Here is a 17,038-nt window from a genome sequence, read left to right as displayed (position 1 = left end):
TACTTACCCTTTCAATAAAAACTTAACAAAAACCACCGAAAATTAACTAAAACATTACGTTTATGACGTTTACGAAAATGATTCATCATATTATTCACAACCAGGTCACAAAAAAGAAATTCCTAAAATGTTTATCGTAATTTAGAATTCAATATATCGAAAACAGTTCAACAAATAATCGATTAATTTCTGTTTTGTTTGTTTTCTTTAATGTTTCTCTGTTTTATTTGAACCACTGATTTATAAAACACCTGGAAAAGCGCACATTACTTTGAATACCGTCTACTTGAATATCGCCACTTTACGAACACTTTCAATCTAAGAAAATACATGTTTCACTCAACAATTTTAAATAAGTATTTTGTTTTTTCGCTATTTTTTCGATGTATTTCGACAGCCCAACCATCGTGCGTCGGCCAAGAGTGCCACGTGTAAACTGGTCCTTTGAGCCGCGCCGTCGTGGCGGGCTTGCGTCAGACGACGATGTTAAGCAACGTTGCCGTAGTTACAACAATTTCAAATTCAAGACATTCGAAGCAATCAAATTCGTATTAAATTTTAAAAATAAAACAGAGAAACATGAAAGGAAACAAACAAAACAAAAGTTAAATAACTCGGTTATTTTCAATTTATTTTAAAAATGCTAAAGAGAAAATATGTTTATTTTGACCAGCTTTTATCTACCACCCCTTAAAATATTTGCACTCATTTCTGGGACACCCTGTATATTTCTCTCGGCCACACACCCACTTTACCCAACCCCTGAGAACGACCCGAACAGTACAGCGTAATAGACTCTTAAGAACGTGCATTCGCAGAGAACTTAATATCTTCGATTTGAAAGAAGATATCAAGATGCGGTTTTCGCTGATTTTTTAAGCTTTTATTTATTTACTATCTCTAACTCTTTACCATAGTTAAAATACCATCCCGCATTTAATTTTTTTTGGAAAAAACACACAATGTTTGTTAAATTGTAAGACAGCGCCCCCTGGCGATTATTATTATTTTTATGGTATAATATAGAGTAAGGAACGTTCTTTTAAACGAACCCTCGTTTGTTAGATTCTGTTCATTCAGTCTGGAGTTATTAACATTTAAATAGAAAAAAAATCTAACTTTCCTCAACCACTTTATTTTAGTATGTAGGGGCAAATGGTTATAACAAAAAAAAAATTTACTGAAGATTATGAAGCTATTATTTATAAGAGTACCCTTTACGTAGACAAAATTTTGTTTTGTTTCTATTTTCTTATTTTCCATAGCAGTTGCACCCTGTAGCGACCGTTTTACAAATTTGAAAATAATTTCCAGCAACTTCTCATAGCCTCTTTAGATATAAATATTTTTTTCCGTAGGCTCTACGGCCTTTCCGAGATACAGCCGAGAGCTATTCTTTGTGGGACACCCTGTACAGGCACGTCTATTAACACCGTCGACGTTCTGATTTTGTCTTTGTTGTAACTTTGCTTTAAGATTTAAAAAGTCAATTTTACAGAGAAAAAACAACTACGTAATTTATTTTCAATTAATAAATCTTACGGAACCATAAATCCTCTTAATTACGCTTGATAAATTAAAGCAAGTTTTCTCGTCGCCGTAAAATTACAACGTTTTTATTTGAGACGTATTCGTTTCGCGATTCTAAGCACGATGTTCTACAATGAAAATAATTGCACACTTAATAAATATTTCCTGCTGTAGCAACACGCAAACCGCAGCTAATAACTTGCTGCTGTTAACCTGCACATTTACTCCGAACCCGATCTATACGCCACAACGTTAATAAATGCCAGACTGAGAAAATCTAATGTCGACGGTTTATTACTTGTTTGCTTGCGTCAGCCGACACAGTCACTGGTTCAATAATGCTTCAATAAGTATCACATGTATGAAAAAAAGAACTAATTTATATTTTACCACTCCTCTATTAGAGAGAGCGCCCACCAAAGTGACGTAGCATCTGACGTGGCACGTAATCTGGCAAGTAAGTGAGAGCGCCCACCAAAGTGACGTAGCATCTCACGTGACGCGTGATCTGGCAAGTAATATGCATCTAGCAAGTTACGTTGAATTGAACAAACGACAATAAGTGTAAAATAAAAACACTAAATCACCACAATACACCAAAACACTTTCACTTTTACACTGGACGCGTGTTTCACTAACCATGTTAGCATCATCAGCAGATGATTATAAAGTAAAATACAATCTACAAGTTGAGCGTTTATATACTCGCTCAGTGGGCACCAAGTGGGCGTGGCAAGATCTAGCCAACCGAGTCAGAGTCCACCGAGCGTAACAGTTAAATTTCCGCCACTAGAGTAGTAGGAACAAAGAACTTGAAGGAATTGGATCGTTGTCTGTGTTCATGCTATCTTTACATTTATTAATTCTGATGCTTTCATATGCATCTAACTGCCTGTAATTTGAGACTTGTTTAATTAATTTTAAATTATTAAGATCTATACAATGTTCTTTATCAACAATATGTTCGGCAACGCAAGATTTATCCGGTCTATCATATCTTATCTGAGCTAAATGTTCTTTAAATCTAGTTACTATCGATCTTCTAGTTTGCCCAACATATTTCTGATTACAATCTTTACAAGAAATTTCATAAATACCCGACCTTTCCAGTGGAGGTATTTTATCCTTTGGATTAACTAATAATTGTTGTAATTTATTATTAGCACTATACATAAGTTTATAATTGACATTCTTAAGAATTCCTTTTAGACCACGGGAAAACTCTCTATCAAACGGTATTGAAAAATATTTTGACGTATCTTTCTCCACTTGAAAAGTCGAATTTTCAGAAATTATTAACCTATACCTACGTTTTCTAATTATTTTATCAACTAGTGAAGGAGAATATCCATTACACTCAGGTACATCCCTAATGTAATCTCTTTCTATTTCATATCTTTCGGCTGGAAAGTGGAAAACTAAGTAATCTATGAACTAAGAAATTTAAACTAGCCATTTTATGTTCGGCACTATGATATGATACATTAGGAATATATCTGCGTGTAGTGGTATTTTTTCTATAGATATCAAATTCCAGGCAATTATTATTATTTCTAATAACTAATACATCTAGAAATGGTAATCTGTCGTTGTTCTCAATTTCATGCGTAAATTTAATGGAAGGAAAACGATTATTTAACTTAGAAATAAAATTATCTATGGTGTCTGAATGTGTGTCAAAATCAGCAAAAATATCATCCACATACCTAAACCATACTCTTGGAAAATACTTAAACTGATTCTTAGCCTCCACTTCAAACCTGCTCATGAATAAATTAGCCAAAAATGGAGACAATGGATTACCTATTGCTGTACCTTCCCGCTGTTCAAAAAAGTTGTTATTAAATTGAAAACAATTTTGTTTCATACATAACGATGTAAGCTCAATATATTCAATCGCAGTTTTGTTGTCGAGACCATTTGCGTTCAGTAATTCCTTCAAGTAGCCTAAAGTATGTGGAATTGGAACACTTTGAAACTACGAAGATACATCAAAGGAGACCAAAATTTCACCTTCATGCAATGTTATATCTTTAATTTTGTTAATGAATTCCATATTATTGCAATTTTCTCTTTAAAGAAAGGTCAACAAGGGTGTTACATTCTTTTAGAGTTTTTTAACGTCTGCTATCATCTGTCAGCGCACACTGAAGTAGCGCTGTCAGAAACGTGTCATTTGTCGTCGTAGCATGCCATGCCACTGCTTCAAAATTAGAACTGGTTCTACTTTTCGTCACGAGCTATTAACACGTTACTCGAATTTATGCCATCTGAATTATTTCGGATTATTTAATATGAATTTAAACTCTTTTGTTTTTGTGAATCGTGAAATTGTGAAAAATACCAAAATAATTCACATATAAAAAAACTGTTGAAAAGCTGTTATAATTGTTCATTATTTAGTTTTGGTGTGATAGGGATGATGCTTCTATTTCTCATTTTTAAGAATATATAAATATACCCTTTTATTTCATTCAAAAAACTGCAATATCTGATGCCAAGTGATAAGATATCGTAAATAATATTAGTGATAAATTATCCCAATCTCTCTTCCGCTAGAAGCGCTTGTTATAGATCTTTGCGACGTTGAACAGCGACCTGTAATACGTTTCAAACTTGTCTTCGTCGCCAGATGGGGCTCCCGCTCCCGATGAAATATTAACAATGCCAAAATTACCGACGAGGCGTTTTATCCGTGACATAGATCATAAACACACCAACTAGACACAGTCTTTCTAGTCTCTACTTGAAGGCAAACCAAACATGGCTCTGTCGTTTCTTGAAAGAACTGTTTATGTCGATCTATATTACTATTCATTTAAGGAAACAAACAATTTCTCATTTTATATAATAAAGTCAAAAATTGTCACGCGATCACTCCCAATAAAGAATCTAATTTTATAAAAAAAAGAAACCCATCTGTGAAAATGTATTGTCTTAAAGTATTTCACGTTAATGTCATTTTTGTAGTTTGTGGAATCAGTTCTAATCTGACGCTGATAATTCTAATCGTGGGCTGCAAGTGCACGAATTAAATGTGCACATAAGCCAGCTTAATACACAGTACGTCGCTTGTGAGTGGCGGGGAACAAAGAGTGCGGGGGACGATAAATGTTCGACCACTTAGATCTAGTATTCTGATGAGGACTAAACAAAGCTATTAGGCTATGCGGAAGAATGAATGTGATAAAACATGACATGCATGGGGCTGGCATGTTAAGCATAATCAGCATAGAAAGACTGAGTTCTTTTTAAATAATATCTAGATAGGTTTAAACCCTAAAGCTTCATTCAGAACCTCGTAATTAGTGGAATAAATTAGTGGTTTCAATTAGCGTAGAAGTTTGCTCCTTTTAAGTTCAATGTATATAAGCATTCAGAAAGTTAAAATTAGTGGTAGATATTTTCAATTAGTAGAAAAAGTTATCAAACTTTTAACTTTTCCAGTAATTACACTTCAAAATTTGCGCAAAATGTCATTTAGGCCTTTGATTATCATCCGCCAAGAAAAATTTTAGTTAGAAATCAAAAGTTTATTGTTTTATAAGCTAAATATTATGCTTTCTCTATGGATACAACGATTAATTTTAATTGTGTTTTTTTAGACATTGTGAATGATCGTAAACTAATAGTGTAAATAATAAAAAACGTATAAAGTTTAATTAGAACCACTAATTTATTCCAATGAACGGGAGGTTCTGAATGTAGCTTTATTGTTTGCGAAGAAATATAATTAATGAAAGTATAATAAAATTTAAATTAATTTTTTTTCTCAAAAAAAAGTGGCGTTAAAATTGAACGTTCACGTGCACATGTGCACTTATTGAAGATCCACTACTTATGACAGTAGTTTATGTCATTTTTATTCACAGATAATTTTATTTTCTGTCATTTTTTGGATGTCTTATTTATCTTATTGAACAATATTCGGAAAAGTTGCACGAGACAAACTATATAAAATTTCCAAAATGGTTAAGTTTTCATACTCGATTCTCGATAAAATCAAGACAAAAAATCTTATAAATGATCTGAAAAGTTAATTTATTTCATCGATAGTTCTTGGTTTTTCCAAATAAAAGCTGGAGCAATGAAACTCGGTTGTCAAACTCGCGGTTTTTAGGAATAAGATTCCAAAATGGCCGGTGAAAATTGCCCATATGTCATTGTTTTTATTTCGATTTTGCGGTTGAAAATGTACAAGTTGCGTTTTTTTTTGTTTTATTCAGTATCATTCTTTTCCGTAAAGTGTTCGAAAAAAAATTATGGTATTATATCACTAGACCAAAGGTTAAAACCCGTAAGAAATGGTATATTGTAGTTGTATTGGAGAGGGAAAGTTAACCACTGCGACCTTATAGGTCTTTCTTGAGTTATAACTAATCATACTGTCCCAGGGCTTTGACAAAAGCCACTATCTGAGACGGGTTTACAGAGGTTAACTCTTCATCTCCGGTATCAATGGTCATTTCCTTAGTTCTCGGCGCACTCAGTGATAAGGTGTTCTGGTGATTCCCCATTTTCCTCACAAAATCTGCATTCGCCGGTATTTCTTAGCTTGAATCTACTGAACTGTTAAAACCCCTATGACAATCCGAAAATTGTTCTTTATCAAGGAAACTCTTTGATTTTTCTCGGTCGTAAGTCTTGAGAAATTTCTTCGAGTGTCTTAAACTATAAATAAATAAAATAAATAAATAAATGCCTTTATTGTCAAAAATTTTTACAATTTGTAGACAAAGGTAAAATAAACAAACAAAGTAAACAAACAAACAAACAAAAGATAATACAAAACATTATACAAATAATATTGTCAGTCTTATTGTTCAAAATAAACATTTATATAAATGTTTAAAATGTCAAAGAATAAAAAAAAATAAAAATAATATTCAAAAATATTTGGCTAGTTTATAGTAAAAATATCAATGACCTCTAATAAATCTATTTCGGTGTCATTGGTAAATATGGCAATAGCAAACATTAGACCAGTGTTTACAAGATCAAATTCGATTATCAAAATATAATTCATTCACGGCATAGAAAGCCTTGTCTAGTAAACAAGAGTTCAATGCTTTGCGAAATGAAGAAAACGATGTTATGGATTTGATTTCAAATGGCAAGTGATTGTGCATTTTTTTCGAGTTGTATAATATTGAACTTTTAACTAACTCTAAGCGTGGGGTAGGTAGATAAAGATCTTGCTCCGCGTTCCTAAGTGGATAAGTGTGAGATGGCCTTTCTTGAGAAGCTGATACATGCTTACGTATTAGGCAAACGGAATCAAATATAAATAAGGAAGGAAGAGTTAACATTTTTAATTTTTTAAAAAAGTCCTGGCAATGAGTTCGGCTGTTTAGTCCCAGTGAATATCGAACAGCTCTCTTCTGGAGCTTGAAAATGCGGTCAAATTGACTCGCACAGCACGTACCCGAGAATGGAAGGGCATACCTGAGGTGCGACTCAAAAAGTGCATAATAAAAAGTTCTAGCTATTGACAAGTTAAGCTCCTTAGAAACAGATCTTAACGCAAAACAGACAAAGCTCAATCTTTTCGACAAAGTTTCGATATGCATGTCCCATTTCAAAGAATTGTCTACAATAAGCCCTAAGAATGTTACAGATTTTACGACGTCAATGGTGGTGTTATTAAGTACAAAAGGCTGCAGCGAGTTTTTATACGACAAAGCTTTAGTTTTAGAAATGTTGAGACTCAGGAGGTTTGAATCGCACCAAGATTTAATGGTGATTAAGTCATTTGATATAATTCTGTGAAGTGCTGCGACGTCCTTGTTGCTCCAAGTGAAGTTAATGTCGTCGGCAAAAAGACGTATTTTGCCACTGATGTTAGCAATGTCGTTAATAAAAAGAAGAAGCAAAATGGGGCCTAGCACTGAGCCTTGTGGTACTCCACATTCTATTGGCTTGCTAGAAGACAACGTGGTATCCACCCTCACAAGTTGACTTCTGTTGCTCAGATACGACTTAAACCATTCGAGAGATGTTCCCCTGAACCCATAGTGCTGCAGTTTATTAATTAGGATCTTATGATTTACACAGTCGAACGCCTTAGAAAAATCACAGAAAATTGTTGCTATAGAATGATGGTTATTTAGGCTGGAGTAAACTTTATTAAGGAGGGAAAACATAGCGTCATTTGTGGACTTGTTGCTTAGAAATCCAAACTGATGTTCAGTAAGTATTTTGTACTTAAACAGAAAAGATACAAGCCTTCCTTTAACCAACCTTTCTATGATCTTAGATAGCGTTGGAAGGAGTGCAATTGGGCTATAGTTAGAAGCTTCATCTTTGTCTCCTCCTTTATGCAGAGGAATGATTATTGCCGTCTTAAGACATTTTGGAAAAATACCATTTTGGAATGACATGTTTATTAAAGTTGTTAGGTGATTCAGAGTGCTTTCTGGCAGATTCTAAAACATTTTTAAAGTTAGCCCGTCAGTCCCAGAAGAGGATTTATTTTTGATGGTATTAATTGTACTGCGAAGCTCTTCTAAAACTACGGGCGAAAAAAAGAAATTGTGTAAGTTTACATTATCATTAGAGAGATATGAAAGTGGATCATTAGAAAGATATATGGTATTAGTGAAGTTTTTCGCTACATTTACAAAGTAATCTATTTCTACTATTGGAGGATTCCCATTCCAAGTTACGGATGGAGTCTTCCAGATTCTTGAGTTCTGTTTTAAGTTGGTTTCCACTTAAGAAGTAGAAAAATTCTGGTTCAATTAGTGGAATGTTCGCTCCTTTTCTAGCTAGATCGTTTGCATGTTCATTGCCTTCTATCTCTTGGTGAGCTGGTACACGAAATAGGAGGACTTTATTTTTGTTGCCTAATTCGTTCAGCTTCTCATTGAAATAGTTACCGGATTGTAGCTTTACTGGTATGAATACTCCCAAATATCAATGTTATTTATTATCAAACAAACGTTAAACTACATTTTTATTATTAAACAAAGCTTCGAGTCGACTATAGTGGAGTTCTATACAGAAACTAAACCATCCGCCAGATTGATTAGTCTAGTCACCGTGTAATGGTCTAAGGTTCTATACGAAAGTCTAAAATTTCGCTATATTTGCTCGATTTATTTCGGACGTCCGTCTATCAAGCCGCCTCGGATATTTGAACTTTTACTTCGAGCAATCTCGAATGCAATTTGTGGTGTTCGAACGTTGCAACTGCAACTGCAAAAACTTTCTCGATTGGTTGTGTGTGGCTTAAATAAAACTATCTAATTGTAAATCGATAACATTTCAAACGGGTCTTGTGCAGAACAGGTCCCCACGAAATCGTGTTTTTTTAATTTTTAATGTGGATCCCATAGTTAATGGAATGGTTTAAAAGAAAAAAATTGTTGGATGAACCACTTTTTCTACGAAAAAAAATAATTCAATGCGAAAACTCCCTATTATAACCTTCATAAAGACAGTAAAATACAAGGTTATGCACAGTGTTGCCATACTCACCCTGTGTAAAATCGACGAAAACGTTCTACTTTATATTCATTTTTTTTACATTTAGTACGCACTTTAAGAACACGAAAAATTAAAAATATAATAAACGAGGCAAAACAACAACACTATAAAAATAAATTGACAATAAAATCATTACACAGTATTTAGCACAATTGTTTAAAAATATATTTTTCCCGGATTTGTTCAGTAAGATTCCGAAATCGATGTGATCTGCGTACTTCCAAACACTCCCCACCAACCTAACCTAACCAATGCATTAACACCCCCAAATAACCAGGCTAACCAATGCATTACCACCCTCCAAATAACCAGACTAACCAATGCATTACCACCCTCCAAATAACCAGAATATCTAACCTAACCTAACCAATGCATTAACACCCCCCAAATAACCTGGCTAACCAATGCATTAACACCCTCCAAATCACCAGGCTAACCAATGCATTAACACCCTCCAAATAATCAGGCTAACCAATGCATTACCACCCTCCAAATAACCAGCCTATCAACCTAACCTAACCAATGCATTAACACCCCCAAATAACCAGGCTAACCAATGCATTAACACCCTCCAAATAACCATGCTAACCAATGCATTACCACCCTCCAAATAACCAGGCTAACCAATGCATTAACACCCCCAAATAACCAGGCTAACCAATGCATTAACACCCTCCAAATAACCAGGCTAACCAATGCATTACCACCCTCCAAATAACCAGGCTAACCATTGCATTAACACCCTCCAAATAACCAGGCTAACCAATGCATTACCACCTTCCAAATAACCAGGCTAACCTAATTGAGCCTAATGACAAAACTTCATTGATTACGCGTCGAAAAACAGTATATATTAAAAAAACTTATATTTTCGTAGAACCTGAAAAATCCGCAAATTTTATTTCAGAAATTGCTTTAAAATAATCCACACTAACGAATAAGCTACTAGACAGTTCAATTTTTGTTGCACTAAAGTGATAACTTACCGTTTTAAGTCCCTCCACAACAACTTTATTTCAGAAGAAAATCATATAAAGTAATTTTATTGACAACGTCGCAAATTCTATGCGAAGGCCATAGATGACATACCGATGATCGATTAACTGTCAATCGAAAAAGTCATAAAATTGCTAGCTTGAGCTGATGTAAATAAATATATTTTCTTAATTTTTATGCTTACAAAGAAGATTCGTTACATTTTTGTGCTTAAATTAGATCATTCCACGTCTATATAAGGTAATAAAGTACTAATATGTGATGTTTTTACTGAATCCGTGTAGAAAATTTAACATATTTACTGTCCGTCGCCTGTACCTAAAATACGTTTTTTTGCCGCTTTTTAAAAATAAAACACATTCATCCAACAATTTTTATGCTTAAAAATATTCAGTTTAAGATAATCTTGCAAAAAAATCCCAAAAAAGTGTTAAATGCGTGGGGACCTATTGTGCACCAGAGCCATTTCAAACTTTAGCCACCTACAGCTTTAGACGGAAGTATAACTACTGAAATTGCTGATCTGAAATGCTTTAATTTAGAGCAGGGATGGACAAAATATCGCTACCTGTGAAATTTTCACAGTGAATTTAAAGTAACTTTAAGCTGTGAATTGTTTAAAACGTGACTAATACAGCGATAACTTTAAGCGAAACTGAAGAACTTGAAAGACTCCGTAACCTGGAATGGGAATTCCAATCCAACTGTCTAAAGCTTGTTTTTCATGCATCCGTTATACGTTGGTACGTTGGTCCGACGGTGCTCTGATAGGTCATAGCGTTTTCGCGCCACTTTTCATCCGTAAATATTTTATTTCAGCCCGTCAACGGACCCTTTCATACGATAACGGACGTTTTGACAATTTTTTGACAAATTTAATCTAACCTTAATAAAAATATAAGTAAAACAGCAAAATCGTTATGGAAACGAAAATATAAAATAACACCAACGTATATCCGATAAACGGAGATAAATTTAAAACCTGCGTTATTTTCTAACCAATGAAAGTTTTAAATTCTACAAATAAAATTAATATCGTATCAACGTATCGTCGGACAACGGATGCATGAAAATCAAGCTTAAGCCCACGGCCACACAGAAAGCGTTTTTTGCGTTTCTAGCGTGAAGCGTCTTTAGTGACTAAAACAAAGTAACAGGATTATATAGTTTGTGAAACGAATAACTTTGAATTTGACAGTTCCCGCGGGCTTGTCTAGTGTTAATTTTATTAGGTATGTCTCTGTTCATCATTCATGTTTTTTTGTTAAATTAAATCGATTTTCAAACCAAAATTTAAAATATATTTTACATTTTACCCAATATATTATATACCTATTCATTATTTGTATATTGTAAAACATTTGCTGCATTTGTATGGTTCATAGTTTATTTGCCAATGTATTTATTACTATAAATAGGTATATAATATATTGTATTTATTAACTGTATATTATGTATATTTCATGTAAACTATATCATTTTTAAAATACAAACCAAAAATACGAGGAATAGTTATGTTTTCCATGTATTCTACAACATATTTATTAATCCGTAGTATCTAACTAGCGTGACGTCATAAATCTCGCTCCGTGGCTGTTCTATTAGAGACGGCATTGGTCTGATATTTAGAAATGTCAAAAGCTGATGACATTTGACTTTTGACAATTATGCCATTTCGTGTTGATTTTTGCAAGAAGACGCAGAATTGTGACTTGTTTTATAATTTTCCTTTTCTATTTCACGAAAGTAAAAAGAGTTTCCTATCTGATTCGTTCAGGCACTCAATTTAAAGAATATCAGTAACTTTATTGACAGAGGGATTTTATATTTGCCATGTTGGTAAAAAATAACGGTCAAAATTCAAAGTTATTCTTTTTTAGAGACTATATATAGTGTGACCAACGGATCTGTAGCTACGGGGTATCGGCAGGGGAACGCAGTTGTAAACAAAACACGCCCATTTCATTCATAAAATAGGTATGGGCGTACGGTGTTATATGAAAATAATGTGTATCATAAATACAATACTCAGATTAATATTTTTTTTCAAAAAACTTTATGCTGTTTGAATCGTTACTGTTGAGTTAGCAGATAAACCTTAAATATTTTGAATCATCTTATTATTGTGTTGTTAATATAATAGAAGAAATAATTACAGCTGGGGGTTGGAACCTTTGGTGTTACACAGCAAAATAAAACACTAAATCAGTACAATACACCAAAACACTTTTAATTTTACACTGGACGCACGTTTCGCTAACCATGTCTGCCATCAGCAGATGATCAAGACTGAGTCTTGAGGTATATTTATTTATATATCTGTACTAACTATATTTTTTTCTATAATACATAATTTTAGATATTTAACTATTTCCAGCAAAAAAAATCTTGAAAATAGTTAACTTTGGAAGCGTAAACAAAACATAATTTTACTTACCAGTAGATCCAATATTGCCTATTACACCAGATATGGTATCGCTCCGCCAGCAGTTTTTAAAGGTTAGGTCATTGTCTACCCATATGTTTCATCCAAATAGATAATACTTGGCTATATTTTCGAATTTCGCGTATATATTTATATCTCTCTCTGCAATATAATGGGCCGCTCCATTAATATTTATCTGTTATTTTAACTTTTACGCCAAAAAAATTCATTTGATTTTAATAACCCCCTAAGCGTTTCCCTGCAAAGGAAAATTCGATTCTTCCTGCAATTTTTGCAAAAGCTTTCTAATTGCGGGGACGAGTTTGAATTCGAGATAAAATCTATTTATCAAATTCCTGACCACTTCGAAAAAGTCGTCGAGCTTTTCGACAGCAGTCTCACGTGGTGGTTTCTTTCCAGAGCTGGATATCATTTTATCGCGGTTAGTTTTCAGCCTTTTTTTATCTTCTGTGTGAATTTTTTTATAGTCGATACGCTAACTCCGGTATAAAGAAATATCCGCTCAAGTTTACGTTTAAGCGGCAACTTAAGCGAACTCTCTGTAGCTTCTTCATTGCAAACCCTATTATGAACACAAGGAAATAAACCAAATGAGATTTCATCCACGTTATTATTAACTTACCTATATAAATTAGCTTTTATTTCTCTTGTCTGACTATGTAGCGTCTTACCCTTAACAAATTTATTCATTTTAAAACAGAAATATACGATTAAACTTGATATTAATAATTAAAAACTACAAACGAAAAACATTATAACAAGATAACAAAACAATAAAACACAACTTAACTATTAAATATACGAAAAATGTAGGAATAAAGTTTAGGATAACCGGTATAAAATAATGAAATAAAGTAATAATGATAAAAAAATGACACCGCCACTGGATATTTCAATACTATTCAATATTCCTACTCTTTTCAGAAGAGACCGTGAAGTTGGGGATAAAGCAAGCGAATAGGAAAGGCGTAAAAGCCATGGCAACCGCGTGGTAACAAATCCTGAGACGTACTCTCGCCAATCATGTTCGATGAATAGGCGGCCATGCGCGGCGATGCCGGTTTGCCAATGATATCGTTGAAAAATCTTCAACTTTCATAATAAGCAGATTATACAGAATGAAAGAAAACAATATGAACTACGTTAAAATTCCTTAGTAATATACGTCAGAATATATGCTAAACACATTATATATAATAAAAATATATTAAGTTTATAATCCATGTCTGGCAATTTTGCAATTTTATAGATAAACGTGGCAATATCGATTTTTTTTCTCGCATTCCTTCCGTAGCTTCAGATCCGCTGGTTAAACAGTAGAACATCGAGGTGGTCCAACACATTATTAACAGGGACAAGGTAACGAGCCAATATTTTCACTCCAAATTTTGATCATTTACGCCTTTTGTTTACGCCTACATTCATGTACAAAAGATTATTAAAATTAAACAACTTTTAGTGGGTGTTCTATTCTCAATGTCACTTAGTATATTTCTAATTTAATAACAAAACATTTTCTCTGACAGTGAGTGCCAATTTTATATTAGCCATTTTATTCACATAAAGCGTCTTCCCATTTTTTCTTTGGACGCAAAAGAAGTTTGACGCAAGGAAGGTATAAAAACTTATAGCACTCTATTGAAATTGAATAAAGAAGTATAAAGGAAGATAAATTGCCCTAATTTATAACAAGAGGGCCATATGTTATCACAAAAGCTCTTGGCCTTATAAGATAGGTCTATAGCATCAGTATTTTATAAGCTCTTAAACACCGTATGATCGAAAATAAAATCGGCGTCAGCGATGGCTGTGATATGAAGATCGCTGTCATTTTATATGCAAAATTGCAAGCCAACTGGACGCCGTTTTTCCGATTATACGGTATTTGCGTCTTAAAAGTATTGCATTTTTTAGAAACACGCGTAAAAAAATCATTATATACTTTTATGACTTTTTGATAGTAAATTTCAATGGTAATTGAGACTATCTTATAATATGATTTTTCTAAAATCTAGAGAATTTAATAAATAAATCAGTAGCGTTACTTAAATCAACTAGACATTATAAAATAAAAATTCAACGGAAAATATTTGGAGAATAGCATATTCAAATCTGGAAATATATTGAAATATACAGGGTGAGTCTTAAATAAGTGTAAATATTTTTAGGGGTGGTATATTTCGACCACAGAAACACGTCTATGAGTTTTTTAGCAAAAAAAGAATGTTGAAAATTGTGCATTTTCTTTTAAATTTTCCTGTATATTTTAGAAAAATTTTTAGACATGCCTGTACAGCGCAAATTTTCCCACGGTATAATTTCTTACGCTCTGATATTACCATAGTTACGGCTTTACTCTACAGTTACGGCATTATAGGGGATGCAAATACAGAAAAAATCCGGTGGCCCTCAAATTCTTTAAAAAATAAATATTTTTTTTAAATTTTTAAACTCGAATAACTCGGTTATTTTGGACTTATTTAAAAAACAACAAAGAGAAAATACGTTTCTTTCATCGAGATCTACCAGCCCTGAAAATATTTGCACATATTTAAGACTATATTCATGACTTATAGTTATAGAAACTACTTGAATAGAAATATAAGTACTTTCAAAACAACAAAATGCAATGTTAGTTGTTAATATTGTTCTACTAACATTTTCGAGGTAAATTTTAATGCTAATTTTGTTAGAATATCAGTTGGAATAACCTACCTTTCTCGCAGAATTCACCCTCGTAATCTGAATTGCGACATTCACAGATGGGACCACTGTCAGTTGATATGCATATTCCTCCATGTTGACAGGGATCTCGGACTTCGCAAGCATCACTACTGTTTCCTCGCAGTATCTGTAAAGAGAATAAAACAATATTTATCCATTAAGTCCACAAAAGTAACTCTACCGGGAATTTCTCAAAAATGGCTCAACTAGTGATGTAAAATTATTATTATGGTAATTTATAAATCGGTAATATTACCAGTAATATTACGGTAACATTGGTAATTTATAAAAAACAAATTTTTAAATAATATTAATTTTCTATTAACTGTAAAAACGTTACAAAAAAGGCAAGAACGTTTTTGTAAACTAGTCAGAGTCAGAGTGGTTTATAATATGGAATAGAGTAGATAAAGGTAAACCATCCTCAATATCGTCATCTCGTTCTTCTTTCTCTTTCGTTAATTGAGTGAAGTGTTCCACCCTTCTGGGATGTTCTCCGTAGTAAATTATAATTATAGACGAGATAAATGTAAGTTTTCCGGCCCTTTCTATGGTAAATCTGTTTTTCTTGTACTAACAGCGAGCGTCCGCGTGTTTTTTCAAGATAGCCGTCGACGAACTCATCCGGACGGAGCATACGCGACCCATGTGAAATTACAATATTACCAAAATTACCTGTAATATTACCACGGTAATATTACCCTTTACATTACTAATCTGACCTACAAAGAAAAAAGTTATGGTTTTTTACATTTTCAGATAAAAAAAGACATTTGGTATATACTAACATACAAAAAACGAAATCTGGTATGTTAGTATATGATATAAATTAGGATTGATTGACGGTATTAAATTGTTTTCGGTCACTTCCTGTTTTACCGGAAATGACTACAACTTTTGATTTTTAAATGATAACCTATTTTTTTACTTTATTCGTTAGAAAATGACACTCTGAGTAGAACGCCATATCGCATGTCAACGTTTGACATATTCGCCTAAAGAAAAATCGTTTTTAAATTTAAATCTGAGTGCCATGGCTGTGTTAAAAATACTAAATTTTAATCAAGGAGCCTTGGAAAAATACATTGGATCGTCTAATATTTTTCGAGTCTTTTCCTGACCGGTTAAAAGATGTCCAAATCATATTTTTTATCAAAATATATCACTTTTTTTAAATGGAACGAGGGTGGCTCATTAGCAAATTTGGAAAAACCATTTTTTTACCAATAATTTGGTACAACACACAATTTGGTATTTCTAGTCAAACTGTCGAAATTGTCAAAAGTTGACATATAATATGTCATTCTATTCAGAGTATTATTTTCTATCGAATAAAGTAAAAAATACCGATGGTGCCATTTAAAAATAAAAAGTTGTAGTCATTTCTGGTAAAACTGGAAGTGATCGAAAACCACTAAATACGTCAATCAATCCTGATTTACGTCATATACTATCGTACCAAATCTCGTTTTGTTATCTGAAAAAATAAAAAAGTTATTTTGAGCAACACCCAGTACCTATATGCTAATAGTGTATAGTTTTTCTCTTTTTTTACACAAAGTTTTAATATACTATAGGTAAATATCATAACAACAAAAACATAGAGCATAAGATTTTAAATCATAACAACAAAAAATATTTGCTTTTTAATTAATTTAAAAGCATTTTTAATTATATCTCTACTACGAGCCAAATCAACGCTTTTCTCCATTTTTATGTAAAGTAATTGCATGAATATTTATAAAGTCTCACTTAGGCTTCTAAAGAAAACGAAAAATAATACTGATTAAATAACGAGACATTTTTGCCAGATTGCTTTTTAAAGCAAAACTCCAGACGTTAAAGTGTTTTTGC

At 32.9% G+C, this 17,038-nt stretch overlaps 1 protein-coding gene across 1 annotated transcript in view; it reads right to left on the bottom strand.

Moving 5' to 3' along the window:
* LOC115878476 (neurexin-3) overlaps positions 1–17,038 on the bottom strand; it is a 350,620-nt gene that overhangs the window by 201,432 nt on the left and 132,150 nt on the right. The window contains exon 3 of the mRNA XM_030894994.1: positions 15,176–15,311. Coding sequence (XP_030750854.1) covers positions 15,176–15,311 — 136 coding nt within the window. The remainder of the gene's footprint in view (positions 1–15,175; positions 15,312–17,038) is intronic.

The sequence above is a fragment of the Sitophilus oryzae genome, unplaced genomic scaffold, assembly GCF_002938485.1.
Source record: "Sitophilus oryzae breed Bouriz unplaced genomic scaffold, Soryzae_2.0 scaffold_1514_pilon_pilon, whole genome shotgun sequence".
NCBI lineage: Eukaryota > Metazoa > Arthropoda > Insecta > Coleoptera > Curculionidae > Sitophilus > Sitophilus oryzae.
Note: the sequence above shows the minus strand (reverse complement) of the source record. Positions and strands in the feature narration are given on the sequence as shown.